The sequence below is a fragment of the Mustela erminea genome, chromosome 1 (assembly GCF_009829155.1).
Source record: "Mustela erminea isolate mMusErm1 chromosome 1, mMusErm1.Pri, whole genome shotgun sequence".
Taxonomy (NCBI): Eukaryota; Metazoa; Chordata; class Mammalia; order Carnivora; family Mustelidae; genus Mustela; species Mustela erminea.
Genome location: NC_045614.1, coordinates 71,203,552 through 71,217,508, shown reverse-complemented (window position 1 = coordinate 71,217,508; position 13,957 = coordinate 71,203,552). Strand labels below are relative to the sequence as shown.

The window sequence follows — 13,957 nt, the reverse complement described above, 5'->3', positions numbered from 1 at the left end:
TATTATGCAGGCAACATACCATGGTGGAAAAGCACATTAGATAAAGTGTTAGAAGGCTCTGGGCTCTGGTAGCCAGCGAGACCAGGCCAGATGATTACCTCTTTCTTTTCTTTTCATTCTTTTTTTTTTTTTTTTTAAGTTTTATTTTATTTTATTTTTTCAGTGATCCATAATTCATTGTTTATGCACCACACCCAGTGCTCCATCAATTTGTGCCCTCCTTAATACCTACCACCAGGCTCACGGAACCCCCACCCTCACCCCCCTCCACTCCAAAACCCTCAGTTTGCTTCTCAGAGTCCACAGTCTCTCATGGTTGGGGGAAATCAGAGGGGGAAACAAACCATGATTCCCTCTTTCTGAGTCTCAGCTCTGCTGGGAGTCTGTGTGGGGCTATGAAATTGCATGGGCTTTGCATTCACACAGACCTGGGTGTGACTCACAGATCTGCCCTCTGGGTAAATTACCTTAAGTGCTGAGCCTCAGTTTCCTCAATTCTAAGATGAGGATAGCGTATACATCAGATACTAATAATTACCTTTCGAATAAGCAAGTACAGGAACTACTTTGCACTGGTGCCAGATTCTTCCTGGGTGGGTAGCAGATGTTGGAGACTGGAGGTTGCAGTGGCTGTGCTTGGTGTGGTCAAGCCTGCTTATCTTGTATTCTTGTTAGAAAAGTACATGAAAACAACAGTGAGGGTATTTGTGAAATGTGGTAATAGCACTTATTCCAGAATGGTGAAATTTGGGGGAAATGAGGTATTCACAAATGCCTTTTTTTTTTTGATAATTTTTGTTATGCATCTTCTGAGGTTACTTCCCCAAGGTAAAACTTGGCATTGCAAATAGGATTTTTAGATATTTTTTGAGCATGTAAAACTTTGAGAAGGTTTGTGGTGTGATCACTAAAAAGAAACCAAACAAAACCTCACACTTCAGCTAAAACTTAAATCCTTGAATGGGGTGCCCCCTGCTGACTTACAAAAATCGATTTTTTTTAATCCTTTCCAAGGACTGCCCCCCCCCGCCCCCCGCCATCTTTTAGATTGAAACTTCATTATAAAACAGCTTGTGTTTGAGGAAAGTGATAAATAATAAGGTAGTCAAATCCTCTGTTTGAAACCTTCTTTCTATTTGTCTTCCTCCATTCAAACACCAGTTCTTCCAGCAGGGCCTTCTCTGACCTAGGTCATATCCCCTTAACAGCATATATGGGTCCTCAACTTAGCTGGCGGGTAGCCACTGTTGAAGTAGATGTGTTTATTCCTTGGCTTTGTTCAGCATACAGAAAAACAAAGTAGAACAACATAGAATTTGTTTCTCCGAACCGAGGTTCTGGATGGCGGGGAGGTGGGGGAATGGGATAACTGGGTGATGAATATTAAGGAGGGAATGTGTCAGCACGGGGTATTATAGGAGAATGATGAATCACTGCTCTCTACCTCTGAAACTAATAATATATGTTAATTGAATTTAAATAAAATTAAAAGATGTTTTGTTTCTCTTCCCCTTATGTATCTACTTTTTTGAGAGAGAGAAATAGGGAAGGGGCTGAAGGGAGTGGGAAAGAGATAATCTTAAGCAGGTGCTGCACAGGTTCTGCACTCAGCATGGAGCTTGTTGAAGGGCTTGATCTCATGACCCTGAGATCATGACCTGAGCTGAAATCAAGTCAGGCACTTAACAAACTGAGCTACCCAGGCACCCCATATGTTATGCATTTTTTAATGTCATTAACAATTTGTCTAAGATTTTTTCAAGGTATGCCTTTTCTTCTATGCTAGGAATGTCTGGTCATTTAATTTACCCTGTTCCCTATTTTTGGATAATATTGTAACATTATAAATAATATGTCAATGAACATTTTTGTGTTTAAATCTTGGTGCCTATTTATTATTTTTTTTCCTGAGGGCAGATTCATAGAATTAGAACAAATGAGTAGAAGGCAATAAATAATTCTGATAAAATGCTAAAACATTCTTTAGAAACATTGTATTGACATGCATTCTCAGTTGGTGTTTATAAAAAATGCCCTTTTGTTAGAACTTTCAATAGTGGATATTTATGAAATTTTGTATCCTTTGCCAATCAACTTTATTGAGGCATGTAATCCACATATAATAATGCATAATATTTTAGTATATGTGCTGCCAAAGCGAGCACAGTAATGCATAATATTTTAATTAAACTGTTTTGGGGCACCTGGGTGGCTTAGCGAATTAAGCCTCTGCCTTCAGCTCAGGTCATGATCTCAGGGTCCTGGGATCGAGCCCCCAATTGGGCTCTCTGCTCAGAGGGGAGCCTGCTTCCCCCCATCTCTCTGTCTGCCTCTCTGCCTACTTGTGATCTCTGTCTGTCAAATAATACAGGTTTTTTTTTTTTTTTTTTTTAAAGATTTTGACTGTGGAAATATACATCATATGAAATTGACCATTTTAGTGAGTGTACAATTCAGGGGTATTAAGTATATTCACAATGCTGTGCAACCATCACCACTATCAATTTCCAGAACTTTTTCATCATCCTAAAAGGAAGCCATTACCCATTAAACTTTAACTCCCCATCCTCCTTCTCCCAGTCCTGGTAAACTTCTATTCTACCTTTTGTTTCTCTGAATTTGCTTATTCTATACCTAAATTAATTGGGATCATACGATATTTATCTTTTTGTGCCTGGCTTAATTCACTTAGCTTAACGTTTTCAGAGTTCAGCCACGTCGTAGCATGTATCAGAAGGTCTTCCCTTTTTAAGGTAGATTAATATCCCCCAGATGTATATGCCACATTTAAAAAAATTGTTTATTATGTTAGTCACCATACAGTATGTCATTAGTTTCTGATCTGTTCCAAGATTCATTGTTTAGGTATAACACCCAGTGCTCCATTTTATCTTTTTACCTGTTGATGGGTACTTGGGTTGCTTCTGTCGTTGGCTATTGCAATTAATACTGCTGTGAACATTCGTATACAAATATCTGTTTGCGTCCCTGCTATCAGTTATTTTGGGTATATACTTAGGAGTGGAGTTGTTGGATTATTTGGTAATTCTATCTTCTCATTTACTGAGGAGACCTCATACTGTTTTCCACAGCGGCTGTACTATCTTACGTTCCTTCTAGCAGTGCACAAGGCTTCCAATTTGTCCACATCCTCCTCCTCATCATTTTTTAATAGTAGCTATCCTGATGGGTGTGAAGCTGTGCACCCACGTGGTTTTGATTCGTAGTTCACTGATGACTAGTAATGTTGCGCATCTTTTCATGTATTTGTTGACCATCTGTTTTTCTTCTTTGGAGAAATGTCCATTCATGTTCTTTGCCTGTTTTCTTTCTTTCTTTCTTTTTTTTTTTCTTTGCCTGTTTTCTAATTGGGTTGTTTTATGTTGTTGATTTGTAAGAGTTCTTCATATCTTCTGGCTGTTACCCTTTTATCAGATTAGGTGACTTGGAAATATTTTCTCCTACTCTGTGGGTTGCCTTTTTGCTCTTGATAGTGCCCTTTGAAACTCAGATTTTCCACTTTCTCTTTTGTTGCCTGGCTTTTAATGTCATATGCAAGAAATCATTGCCACATTCAGTGTCTTAAAGCTTTTCATTTCTTAGAGTTTTACAGTTTTAGCTTTTGTATTTAGGTTTTTGATCCATTTTGAGTTAATTTTTGTGTATGGTGTTAGTAAGGGTTTGACTTCATTCTTTTGCACGTGTATATCCAGTTTTCCCAGCACCATTTGTTGAAAAGGCTGTTGTTTCCCCATTGATTGGTATTGGCACCCTTGTCGATAATCTTTTGACCACATATGTGAGGGTTTATTTAGTCTAAATACCAGTCTTTATGCCAGTGCCGTGTCTTGATTACCATAGCTTTGTAACAGTTAAGTTCTGGAGTCAAAGTGTGAGACCTCCAACTTTTTTTCTCTTTTTCAGGATTGTTTCTTGTTGGGGTCCCTTGGGATTCATATAAATTTTAGGAAGGATTTTCTAATTTTTGGTATAGGTTTGACACTTGAATAAGGTAAAGTAAATGTTCATCAGTTTTTAAAATACAGTTTCTCTGTAAATTTTGTTGCTCTGCTTTACCTCTTAGTTGATTGGATTTCATTTTTTTCAGTAGTTCTATTTTTTTCTTTTTTCCTTTCTTTTTTTTCTTTTTAAATTCAAGATCTCTGAGTCTCTGCTTCTCTAGTTGTTATCTCCTCAAGGTTTTGTCTCTGGTTTTAAGGTTTAGGTACAGGGGGCTGACTGAGACCTTCTTGTGCCCTTGGGCTGGTTCACCCCTGTGCCGTGCTTCGGAATTTGCCCTCTGTTTGCACAGCTCTGGAAGACTCAAGATCAACCTGTCTTTTTCTTCTTCTTTATATGTGACTAGTTTGATTGTTTCTCAGTATCTGGATTTTTCTTTATTCTAGGCCATGAAATTTTATTGGAATGTATATAGGTATTTTCACTAATTTGCTATGCCAGATTAAGTTTAAGTGCTTCAGGCTTTCTTTAGCTTCCCTGTTTCCTTAAGATCACTTCTTCTGTGTTTCATCCTTTTTCTGCTCCTGAAAGTCCTGTGGATGGGTGTGGGATTTCCTGTCTCTCTCTCTCTCTCTCTCTTTTTTTTTTTAAGAATGATTTATTTGTGACAGAGAGCGAGAGCAGGAGGGATAGAAAGAGGGAGAGAGAATCTCAAGCAGATTCCGTGCTGAGCATAGAGCCCAAAACAAGGCTTGAATTTATGACCCTGAGATCATGACCTGAACTAAAACCGAGAGTCAGACACTTAACTGAGTGCACCACCCAGGTGCCCCTCCTGTCTGTTTACTCTTCTTTCCCTTTTGCTTTCTCACTCTTTTGCTGAGATAGAATTCACATATCAAGATTCACTTTTTTTGTTTGGTTTTATTGAGTTTATTTATTTATTTACTTGAGCCGTTTTAAGTTCACAGCAAAATTCAGAGGAAGGTATAGAGATTTCTCCTATGCCTCCTGTCCCCATACAGGCTAGCCTCCCCTATTTTCACCCCCCACCTCTATTAGAGTAGTATGTTTGTTAGAACTGATAAATCTATATTGGCATGGTATAATCACCCACAGTTCATAGTTTATAGTTTAATCTTGGTTTATACATTCCATGGGCTTGGACAAATGCATTATGACCTGTATTGTCCTTATTGTATGGAATATTTTCATTGCCCTAAAAATCTGTGCTCTGCCTTTTCATCCCTCTGACAATCAATGAAATTTTACTTTCTCCATCGTTTCACCTTTTCCAGAATGCCCTACTGGTAATCCTACAATAATGGGATCCTACGATATGTATCCTCAGGATTGGCTTCTTTCACTTGTTAGAACTGATAAATCTATATTGGCATGGTGTAATCACCCACAGTTCACAGTTTACAGTTTAATCTTGGTTTATACATTCCATGGGCTTAGACAAATGCATTATGACCTGTATTGTCCTTATAGTATCGTATGGAATATTTCCATTGCCCTAAAAATCTGTGCTCTGCCTATTCATCCCTCTGACAATCACAGAAATTTTACTTTCTCCATCGTTTTACCTTTTCCAGAATGCCCTACTGGTAATCCTACAATAATGGGATCCTACAATATGTATCCTCAGGATTGGCTTCTTTCACTTGTTAGAACTGATAAATCTATATTGGCATGGTGTAATCACCCACAGTTCACAGTTTACAGTTTAATCTTGGTTTATACATTCCATGGGCTTAGACAAATGCATTATGACCTGTATTGTCCTTATAGTATCGTATGGAATATTTCCATTGCCCTAAAAATCTGTGCTCTGCCTATTCATCCCTCTGACAATCACAGAAATTTTACTTTCTCCATCGTTTTACCTTTTCCAGAATGCCCTACTGGTAATCCTACAATAATGGGATCCTACAATATGTATCCTCAGGATTGGCTTCTTTCACTTAGTAATAGGCATTTAAGGTTCCTCCATCTCTTTTCATAGCTTGACAGCTCATTTCTTTTTAGTGCCAGATATCTCCTCGTCTACATGTACCACAGTTTGTTCACATACTGAAGGACCCCCTGGTTGTTTCCAAGTTTAGCAATTATGAATAAAACTGCTGTAAACACCATGTGGACATATGCTTTCAACTCCTTTGGGTAAGGCCCAAGGAGTAGGATTGCTGGATTGTTTAGTAGGAGTATGTTTAATTTTGTAAGAAACTTTCAAACTGTCCTCCAAAGTGGCTATACTATGTTGCGTTCCCTTCAACAATGAATGAGAGTTCCTGTTGCTCCATAGCCTTGCTAACATTTGGTGTTGTCAGTGTTTTGGAATTTGGCCATACTTAATCGGGTTTAGTAGTATATTGTTTTAATTTGCATTTCCCTGGTGACATATGATGTGGAGTGTTTTCTCATATGTGTATTTGCCATCTGTTTGTCTTTTTTGCTGGGGTATCTGTTAAGATCTTTGGCTCATTTTTTCATTTGGTTGTTTTCTTACTGAGTTTTAGAGGTTTTTGTATATTGTGAAAGACAGTCTTATATCAGGTATGCCTTTGGTAAATATCTTCTTCCACTCAGTAGCTTGTCTTTTCATTTTCCTTATGTTATCTTTCACAGAATAGAAATCTTTCTTTCTTTCTTTTAAGAGAGTATAAGCAGGGGGGAGTGGCAGGGAGAGGGAGAAGCAGGTTCCCCTCTGAGCAGGGAGCATGATGCAGGGCTCCAGGACCCTGGGATCATGACCTGAGCTGAAAGCAGTCATTTAACCAACTGAGCCATCCAGGTGCCCATAGAAGTTTATATTTAGATAACGTTCAGGTTATTTATTTCTTTTATGGACTGTACCTTTGGTGGTTGTATCTAAAAAGTCCTTGCCACACCTGAGGTTATATAGGTTTTTTTCTCCTATGTTATCTTCAAGCAGTTTTATACTTTGACATCTTACTCTTAGGTCTTTGATCTATTTTGTATTTTTATAAAGTGAGTAAGATCTGTTTCCAGATTCTTCTTTTTTTTTTTTTTTTTCATGTATATTAGCGTAATTTGTTGAAAAGACCATCTTTGCTCCATTGTATTGCCTTAGCTTCTTTGTTAAAGATCCTTTAAGTGTGTTAATGTGAGTCTATTTCTTAGTCCTTTGTTCTGTCTCATTGATCCTTTTGTTCTTTGTTAATACCACACTGTCTTGATGACTGTAACTTTGTAGTGAACCTTGATGAATTCTAGTGTTGTGAGGCATCTGAATGCTTGTACATATGTATTCACTGTAGCCTCCTTGCCGTGCTTGGAAAAGAAGTTGGTTGAAGTTTCCCACTACTCTAGGGTATACTTCCAATTCTTTGTTACATGGTGTAGAGTAATACCCTTTGTAGTTTATACTGCTTTTAGTTACAAGGAATCTTTTTCTCATTTAGTGATGTTAGCCTAAAATTCTTTTTTTGGGGTTTATATTGAAAACCCTGTTCTACTTTCTTTGACCTCATGCAGTGATATAGTCACTCCTTTCCTACTAAGGTGTTTAGTTACCTTATATTTGATGTCAATGTTCTGTTTATTCAGGGCCTACTTGATGCAAGGGACTCTCTTGATGTTGGCATTAGTGAGCAGTACCAAGGCCTTGCCTTCGTTGGCTTTCTAGGCTGGTGGGGGAACAGATAATAAACAAGTAAACACATGAAGAAGGAAGTACTTTTAGATCTACTCCGTCTAACGTAGCCTCTAGCTGTATGTGGTTATTAAAATTTAAATTTCAAAGTAATTCCACAAAACATTCTTAACTTGTACCAGCTCTATTTTAAGTGTTAAATAGTCACATGTGACCAATGGATACTCTTTTGAATAGTGTAGATATAGAACCTATCTGTCACTGCATGAAGGTTATTGGCCAGTGCAGTTTTGCATAATGTCATGAATATGGGGACACTTCTGAGATACAGTGTAACAGGACACTAGGGACATCCAAAGTGGTGACATTTAAGAGGAAAGCTGTTTATTAGAAGAAGTCTTTTTTGAGGGCATCATATATAGGATGTAGTTGTATGTAAGTATTTGGTATAAACTGAGAAAGGTTTTTATTAAATATTTCATAATTTAAAACTAAGAATGTTAAGATAGTGTGTCATCTCTTGTTCTGATAGGGATTGTATCTGCTGAGATTGGAGAAATTAATCTTGAAATTAATGTTGTAATACATTTTTCTTTTAGTTGAGTAAGTATTGTAGACAGTATTTACTTTTGTACATAGAAAAAAACAAGTTAGTGTTTGGAAGTACATTTGGATTTGTCCTAGAACCAAGATAAGTTTTTGCCTTGCATCCTCTAGTTCAGTAGTCAGGTTTTTTTTTTTTTTTTTTTTTTTTTAGATTTTTTAATATTTATTTATTTGACAGAGAGAGAGATCACAAGTAGGCAGATAGGGAGGCGGTGCGGGGGGAAGCAGGCTCCCTGCTGAGCAGAGAGCCCGATGCGGGGCTCGATCCCAGGACCCTGAGATCATGACCTGAGCCGAAGGCAGAGGCTTAACCCACTGAGCCACCCAGGCGCCCCAGTAGTCAGTTTTTGATAGTGTTTTATCATTATAAAAAAAATTTTTTTGTAGTTAATCCATCTATCCCTTGAAATTGCATGCATGTGGAAATTGAAGCATAATTCACTTGGCTGTGGTCACAAAATGGGTCAGTGGCAGAGCAGTGATGAGGTGCTTTTTCTTGTAACTTTTGGTCCAATGTCCTACCAAATCTTTTTCAAAATGCTCACTTTTATTTATTTTTTATTTTTTCTCATTTAGTGATGTTAGCCTAAAATTCTTTTTTTGAGGTTTATATTGAAAACCCTGTTCTACTTTCTTTGACCTCATGCAGTGATATAGTCACTCCTTTCCTACTAAGGTGTTTAGTTACCTTATATTTGATGTCGATGTTCTGTTTATTCAGGGCCTACTTGATGCAAGGGACTCTCTTGATGTTGGCATTAGTGAGCAGTACCAAGGCCTTGCCTTCGTTGACTTTATTTATTTGACAAACAGAGGTCACAAGTAGGCAGAGAGGCAGGCAGAGAGAGAGGACGAAGCAGGATCCTTGCTGAGCAAAGAGCCCGATGTGGGGCTCGATCCCACGACCCTGGGATCATGACCTGAGTTGAAGGCAGAGGCTTTAACCAACTGAGCCACCCAGGTGCCCCAAAATGATCACTTTTAAAGAATAATCTTGTTAAGACCATCTTTTCAACACATGGTGTTGGGGAAAACTGGAAAGACACATGGAAAACAATGAAACTGGACTACTTTCTTACACCAAATACAAAAGTAACCTCAAAATGGAATAAGGGCTTACATGTGGGACCTGAAACCCTCAAAATCCTAGAAGTGAGCATAGGCAGTGATGACTCTGACATAGCCATAGCAACATTTTTCTAGATGTCTCCTGAGGCAAGGGAAATAAAAGGAAAAATAAACTCTTGGGATTACATCAAAATAAAAGCTTCTGCACAGCGAAGGAAACAAAACTAAAAGGCATCTTATGGAATGGGAGAAGGTATTTGCAAATGATCTATTGATAAAACTTATATAACTCAAGACATAGAAAACAAATAATCTAATAAAAAAATGGGCAGAAGACCTAGACATTTCTCCAAAGAAGACCTTGGCGTGACAGCAGACACATGAAGAGATGTTCAGCATCACTGACGATCAGGGAAATGCAAATCAAAACTAGTGACCTATCCCCTCACACTTGTCAGAATGGCTAAAATCAACAAGAGACAAGTGCCGATGAGGATGTGGAGAAAAAGGAACCCTCTTACACTGTTGGTGGGAACACAAACTGGTGTAGCCACTGTGGAAAATAGTGTGGAGGTTCCTCAAAAAATTAAAAATAGAACTACCATATGATCCAGTAATTACTACTGAGTATTTACCAAAGAATACAAAAACACTAACTCAAAGGGATACATGCACCCTTATGTATTTTGTAGCATTATTTACAGCAGTCAAACTGTAGAAGCAGCCCAAGTGTATATCGATAGGTGAATGGATAAAGAAGATATAATGCGATATCATTCAACCATAAAGAATGGAATCTTGCCATTTACGACAATATGGATGGAGCTGGAGAGTATGATGTAAGCAAAATAAGTCAGCTAGAGAAAGACAAAAACCATATGATTTCACTCATATATGGAATTAAAGGGGAAAAACAAAACAAAACAAACCAGAAACCAGACTGTTAACTATAGAGAACAAACTGATGGTTACCAGAGAGGAGGTGGGTTGGGGGGTATGGGTGAAACCGGTGACGGGGGTGAAGGAGCAGACTGGCCCAATCACTATATTGTACACCTGAAACTTCTGTAACACTGCTTGAAGTACACTGGAATTAAAATTTAAGTAACAGTGTAATGTTTTTTATTTAGAGGCAGGATGCTCGTCATACAAATGCCTAGGACTTATTTAATTGTAAATGTTGTGAGATTTGAAATCTGTAAGAATGATGTCTGTGTGTTAGAGTTCTGATAACATGAATACTTTTCCTGTGGTCCTTCTTGGAGTCTGATTTGTTTCCCTCCATGGGTCCTGTGTAGTTAAGAACCCGAAGAGTTTAAAAAAAAAAAAAAAGAACCCGAAAAGCTAAGAGACTTTCTGGCTGATATACACACTGATTAGCCCAGACAGCATGCAAGCATCAATATGAATACAGTGCTTAAAAAAAAATATATATAGTTCTCATCAACTCACATGTCCAACTATTTTCTCCAATTAAAAAAATCTTCTGACTGAACTTTTGCAAATCATCTGAAAATGGTATGTAATAATTTATTGACCTTATTTTCTGTCGAATAATGATACAGAAAAACCTCACTAAAACTAGTAGTTTTTGGAACAATATTTGTAAGATCAAAGATTGTAAAAAATTTCTATGAAAGTGGATATATAAATATTTATTTAACTGTTCTGTTATTTTTTATCACTTATGAATAAAACCCTTGGTCTGCTAATAAGTGGGACCTAACCTTTAGCCAAATACTGCTGTACCCAGAAGTAAAAGGGTTCATTACATTTTTTCTCCTCTGGTTAAGGTCCTTCATAAAGTTTATCTGGCATTCTACCTCAAAAGCCCAACTTGTTCAACTTGAGTCGCTATTAGACTCAATCCCCTGCAGAGGGCATTGCTGCTCTTGTCCCTTCGTGTACACGAGGGCCATATATGTGGGGGAGTGAATGCTCATCCTAGCACGCCTCATTTTGATCTTACGTTACTGCTTAGAATCGTGTAATGTAACTAACTAGGGCTAGTTACTTGGGTCTCTAACTCTCTTCTTCAGAGTTTATTTTTCTCCATTAACAGACGGGCCAAGGTTGCTCGGGCGATTGGTTTACTGGCCTCGCACACAACTGAGCTCCAGGAAAATACACCGGTTACTGAGGTAATTCTCTTTTATTACTGGAATGTTACAAATGACAAAAAAAGGTTGTTCTTGACTTTGTAATTTAGAACATGCAGCTTTCATTGACCTTCACTTAAGTTTTCTTTGTGGAATTGTGGCAATTATAAAATAACCTCAGTAGACCCTTAGGCATAAATACAGCTGCACATTTACAACCTATTCTGTTATTAAAGGTGGTAACGGTGCAGCTAAAAGGCTTGTGGGCTCTATTCATCATTATTTCAGGAATTTTTGGATAACCCTTATTTCATTCCTAGTTTTCTTTCTTTCTTTTTTTTTTTTTTTTAAAGATTTTATTTATTTATTTGACAGAGAGAGATTACAAGTAGGCAGAGAGGCAGGCAGAGAGAAGAAGGAAGCAGGCTCCCTTCTGAGCAGAGAGCCCGATGCGGGACTCAATCCCAGGACCCTGAGATCATGACCTGAGCCGAAGGCAGCGGCTTAACCCACTGAGCCACCCAGGCACCCTCATTCCTAGTTTTCTTGTAGTGCACTCAACATTTTATTATACTTATTTCTTAGTTGAAGCACAGCTCATAATTCCAATTAAAATCCTTTCAACCCTGAGTTTCATGTTTTTTTCCTCACCAGTTGTCAGTTATTTCGGACAACAATCCAAGTATTTAATGGCCATGCATGCTTGAAAGAGATTTTGAAATATTTTGAAAATACTGCTATTGGGAAGTGTTTAGTAAATCTAAGTCCCATCAAGTGAATGCTACAATTGTACTGCCTTTCTGAGTATCCTTTACCCCTTGGACTAGGGGAATGTCAAGAGTCGAAATAGGCAAAAAGAACCAAGGCTTGTAAAGGCAAGGGCAAGAACTTCTGAAGGAAGGAGAATGTGGGGAGAAGGAAGTGGGAAGAAGAGATGGGGTTTTTGTAGAACCAGGACCTGATGGTGTGGTAGTTGGGGCTTGAGGAGGACTTGTTTAGCCAAGTATTGTTCAGTAGAACTTTCTGTAGTGATGAAAAATGTTCTGTAACTTTGCTTTCCCAGCCAGTTGCTGGGATGGCATCCCAGTTATCTCTGGTCTGAGTGGCCATGCACAGACAGTTAATTTAAGGTCCCTGCATTTCCTTTGCTCTTAATTCCATCCCTACTTTCTGCAAACTGCAAACTGTGAGATCCCTGTGTCACTAAGACTAACCTTTTTCTTGTTTTTATGGGACCAAAAAAAATGAATTCTGACCTTAGCAATCCCTGATGGTACCCAACTTGGCTATCAGAGATGTATAAGCTTGACTTTTCTAAGACCAAGCAGATAGGGCACTATCACTAAGCAGAGAGGCTTTTAGCTCAAAAGTTGGGGGGCTTCTTCTGACGACTCAGAGGAAGGGTTTCCAGTGAAACAGAGTGGTACTCTAGGAGATGAAAGAGAAGTTAAAATTGTACGACAAGTCCTGACATTCTAGAGGGCATTCCTAAATAATCAGAACAGGCAGTCAGTACTCAGGAGCAGTGTGCCATGAAGAGTGAGACCCTGAAGATGTAAAATAGGATCGTTGAATTAAAATGTTCAATAGGTGCCAAAATGAGTGGGGTGAATACTTTAGGAAGCTGAGTTAGTGGATTTGAAAATCATCTGCATGAATTCTTTTAGGATTCAGAATGAAAAGAGAAGAGTTAAAAATTATTAACTACAAAATCTGTTCTGCTGTCCGGTATGACAGACACTAGCCCAAAATGACGTTTGAGCTTTTGAAAAGCAGATAGTCTGAATTGAGATGAGCTTCAAGTAGAGTTCACATACCAGATTTTGAAGACTCAGTATGTGGGTGTGGGGGGGAAGCATCTCACCTATAAATTTTTTATAGATTACATTTTCAAATGATAATATTTTGGATATATTTGTATCCAAATATATACATTATTACAATTAATTTGTAATAATTATTACATTATTACAATTAATTTCCTTCCTTTTTATTTTTTGATGTGGCTCCTGGAAATATTAAAATTACCTTTGTGGTTTGAATTGTATTTCTGTTGGACTGTACTTGTCTAAGAAAAACATAATGGGATTTCAAGGCTAGATCAAAGCAAACATTCATGAAAGAAATAATAGAAGAAAATTTCACTCTGAGCTGAAGAAAGACTCAATCTTTAGATAAAAGGTTTCATCAAATGTCAGGCAAGATATTGAAAAAATGTACACATTTAGACCTATACTGGTGAAATTTGCAATTACCAAGAGAAAAAGAAAACCAAAACTCAGGTTATAAACAAAAGCAAATTAGACTTGCATATAACTTACTTGTAACCCTACAAGCTGAAGATATGGAAAACAATAGAAATAGAACAAAACTTCAGGGATTGTGTGACCTTAAATTTCTCTGTGCAGCTGCCCTGTTGCCTGCTTGTGAGGACAAAAGGAAGACTTTTTCAGAAATTCAGAGACTCAGTCTTAATTTCACCAACATTTCTAAAAACTTGAACTTGAGCAAGCTACTTGACTGGCTCCCTATAATCAAATTTTCAGGTAAAGAAGCAAATATAAACAATGAATCATTAATATTTAAATCCAAATGATAGCTGTTA

At 37.8% G+C, this 13,957-nt stretch overlaps 1 protein-coding gene across 2 annotated transcripts in view; it reads left to right on the top strand.

Annotated features, from left to right (window-relative positions):
• Positions 1 to 13,957, top strand: part of ULK4 (unc-51 like kinase 4) — a 628,848-nt gene that overhangs the window by 37,252 nt on the left and 577,639 nt on the right. For both annotated transcript variants that reach the window (XM_032312841.1, XM_032312747.1), the window contains exon 17: positions 11,316 to 11,394. In XM_032312841.1, coding sequence (XP_032168732.1) covers positions 11,316 to 11,394 — 79 coding nt within the window. The remainder of the gene's footprint in view (positions 1 to 11,315; positions 11,395 to 13,957) is intronic.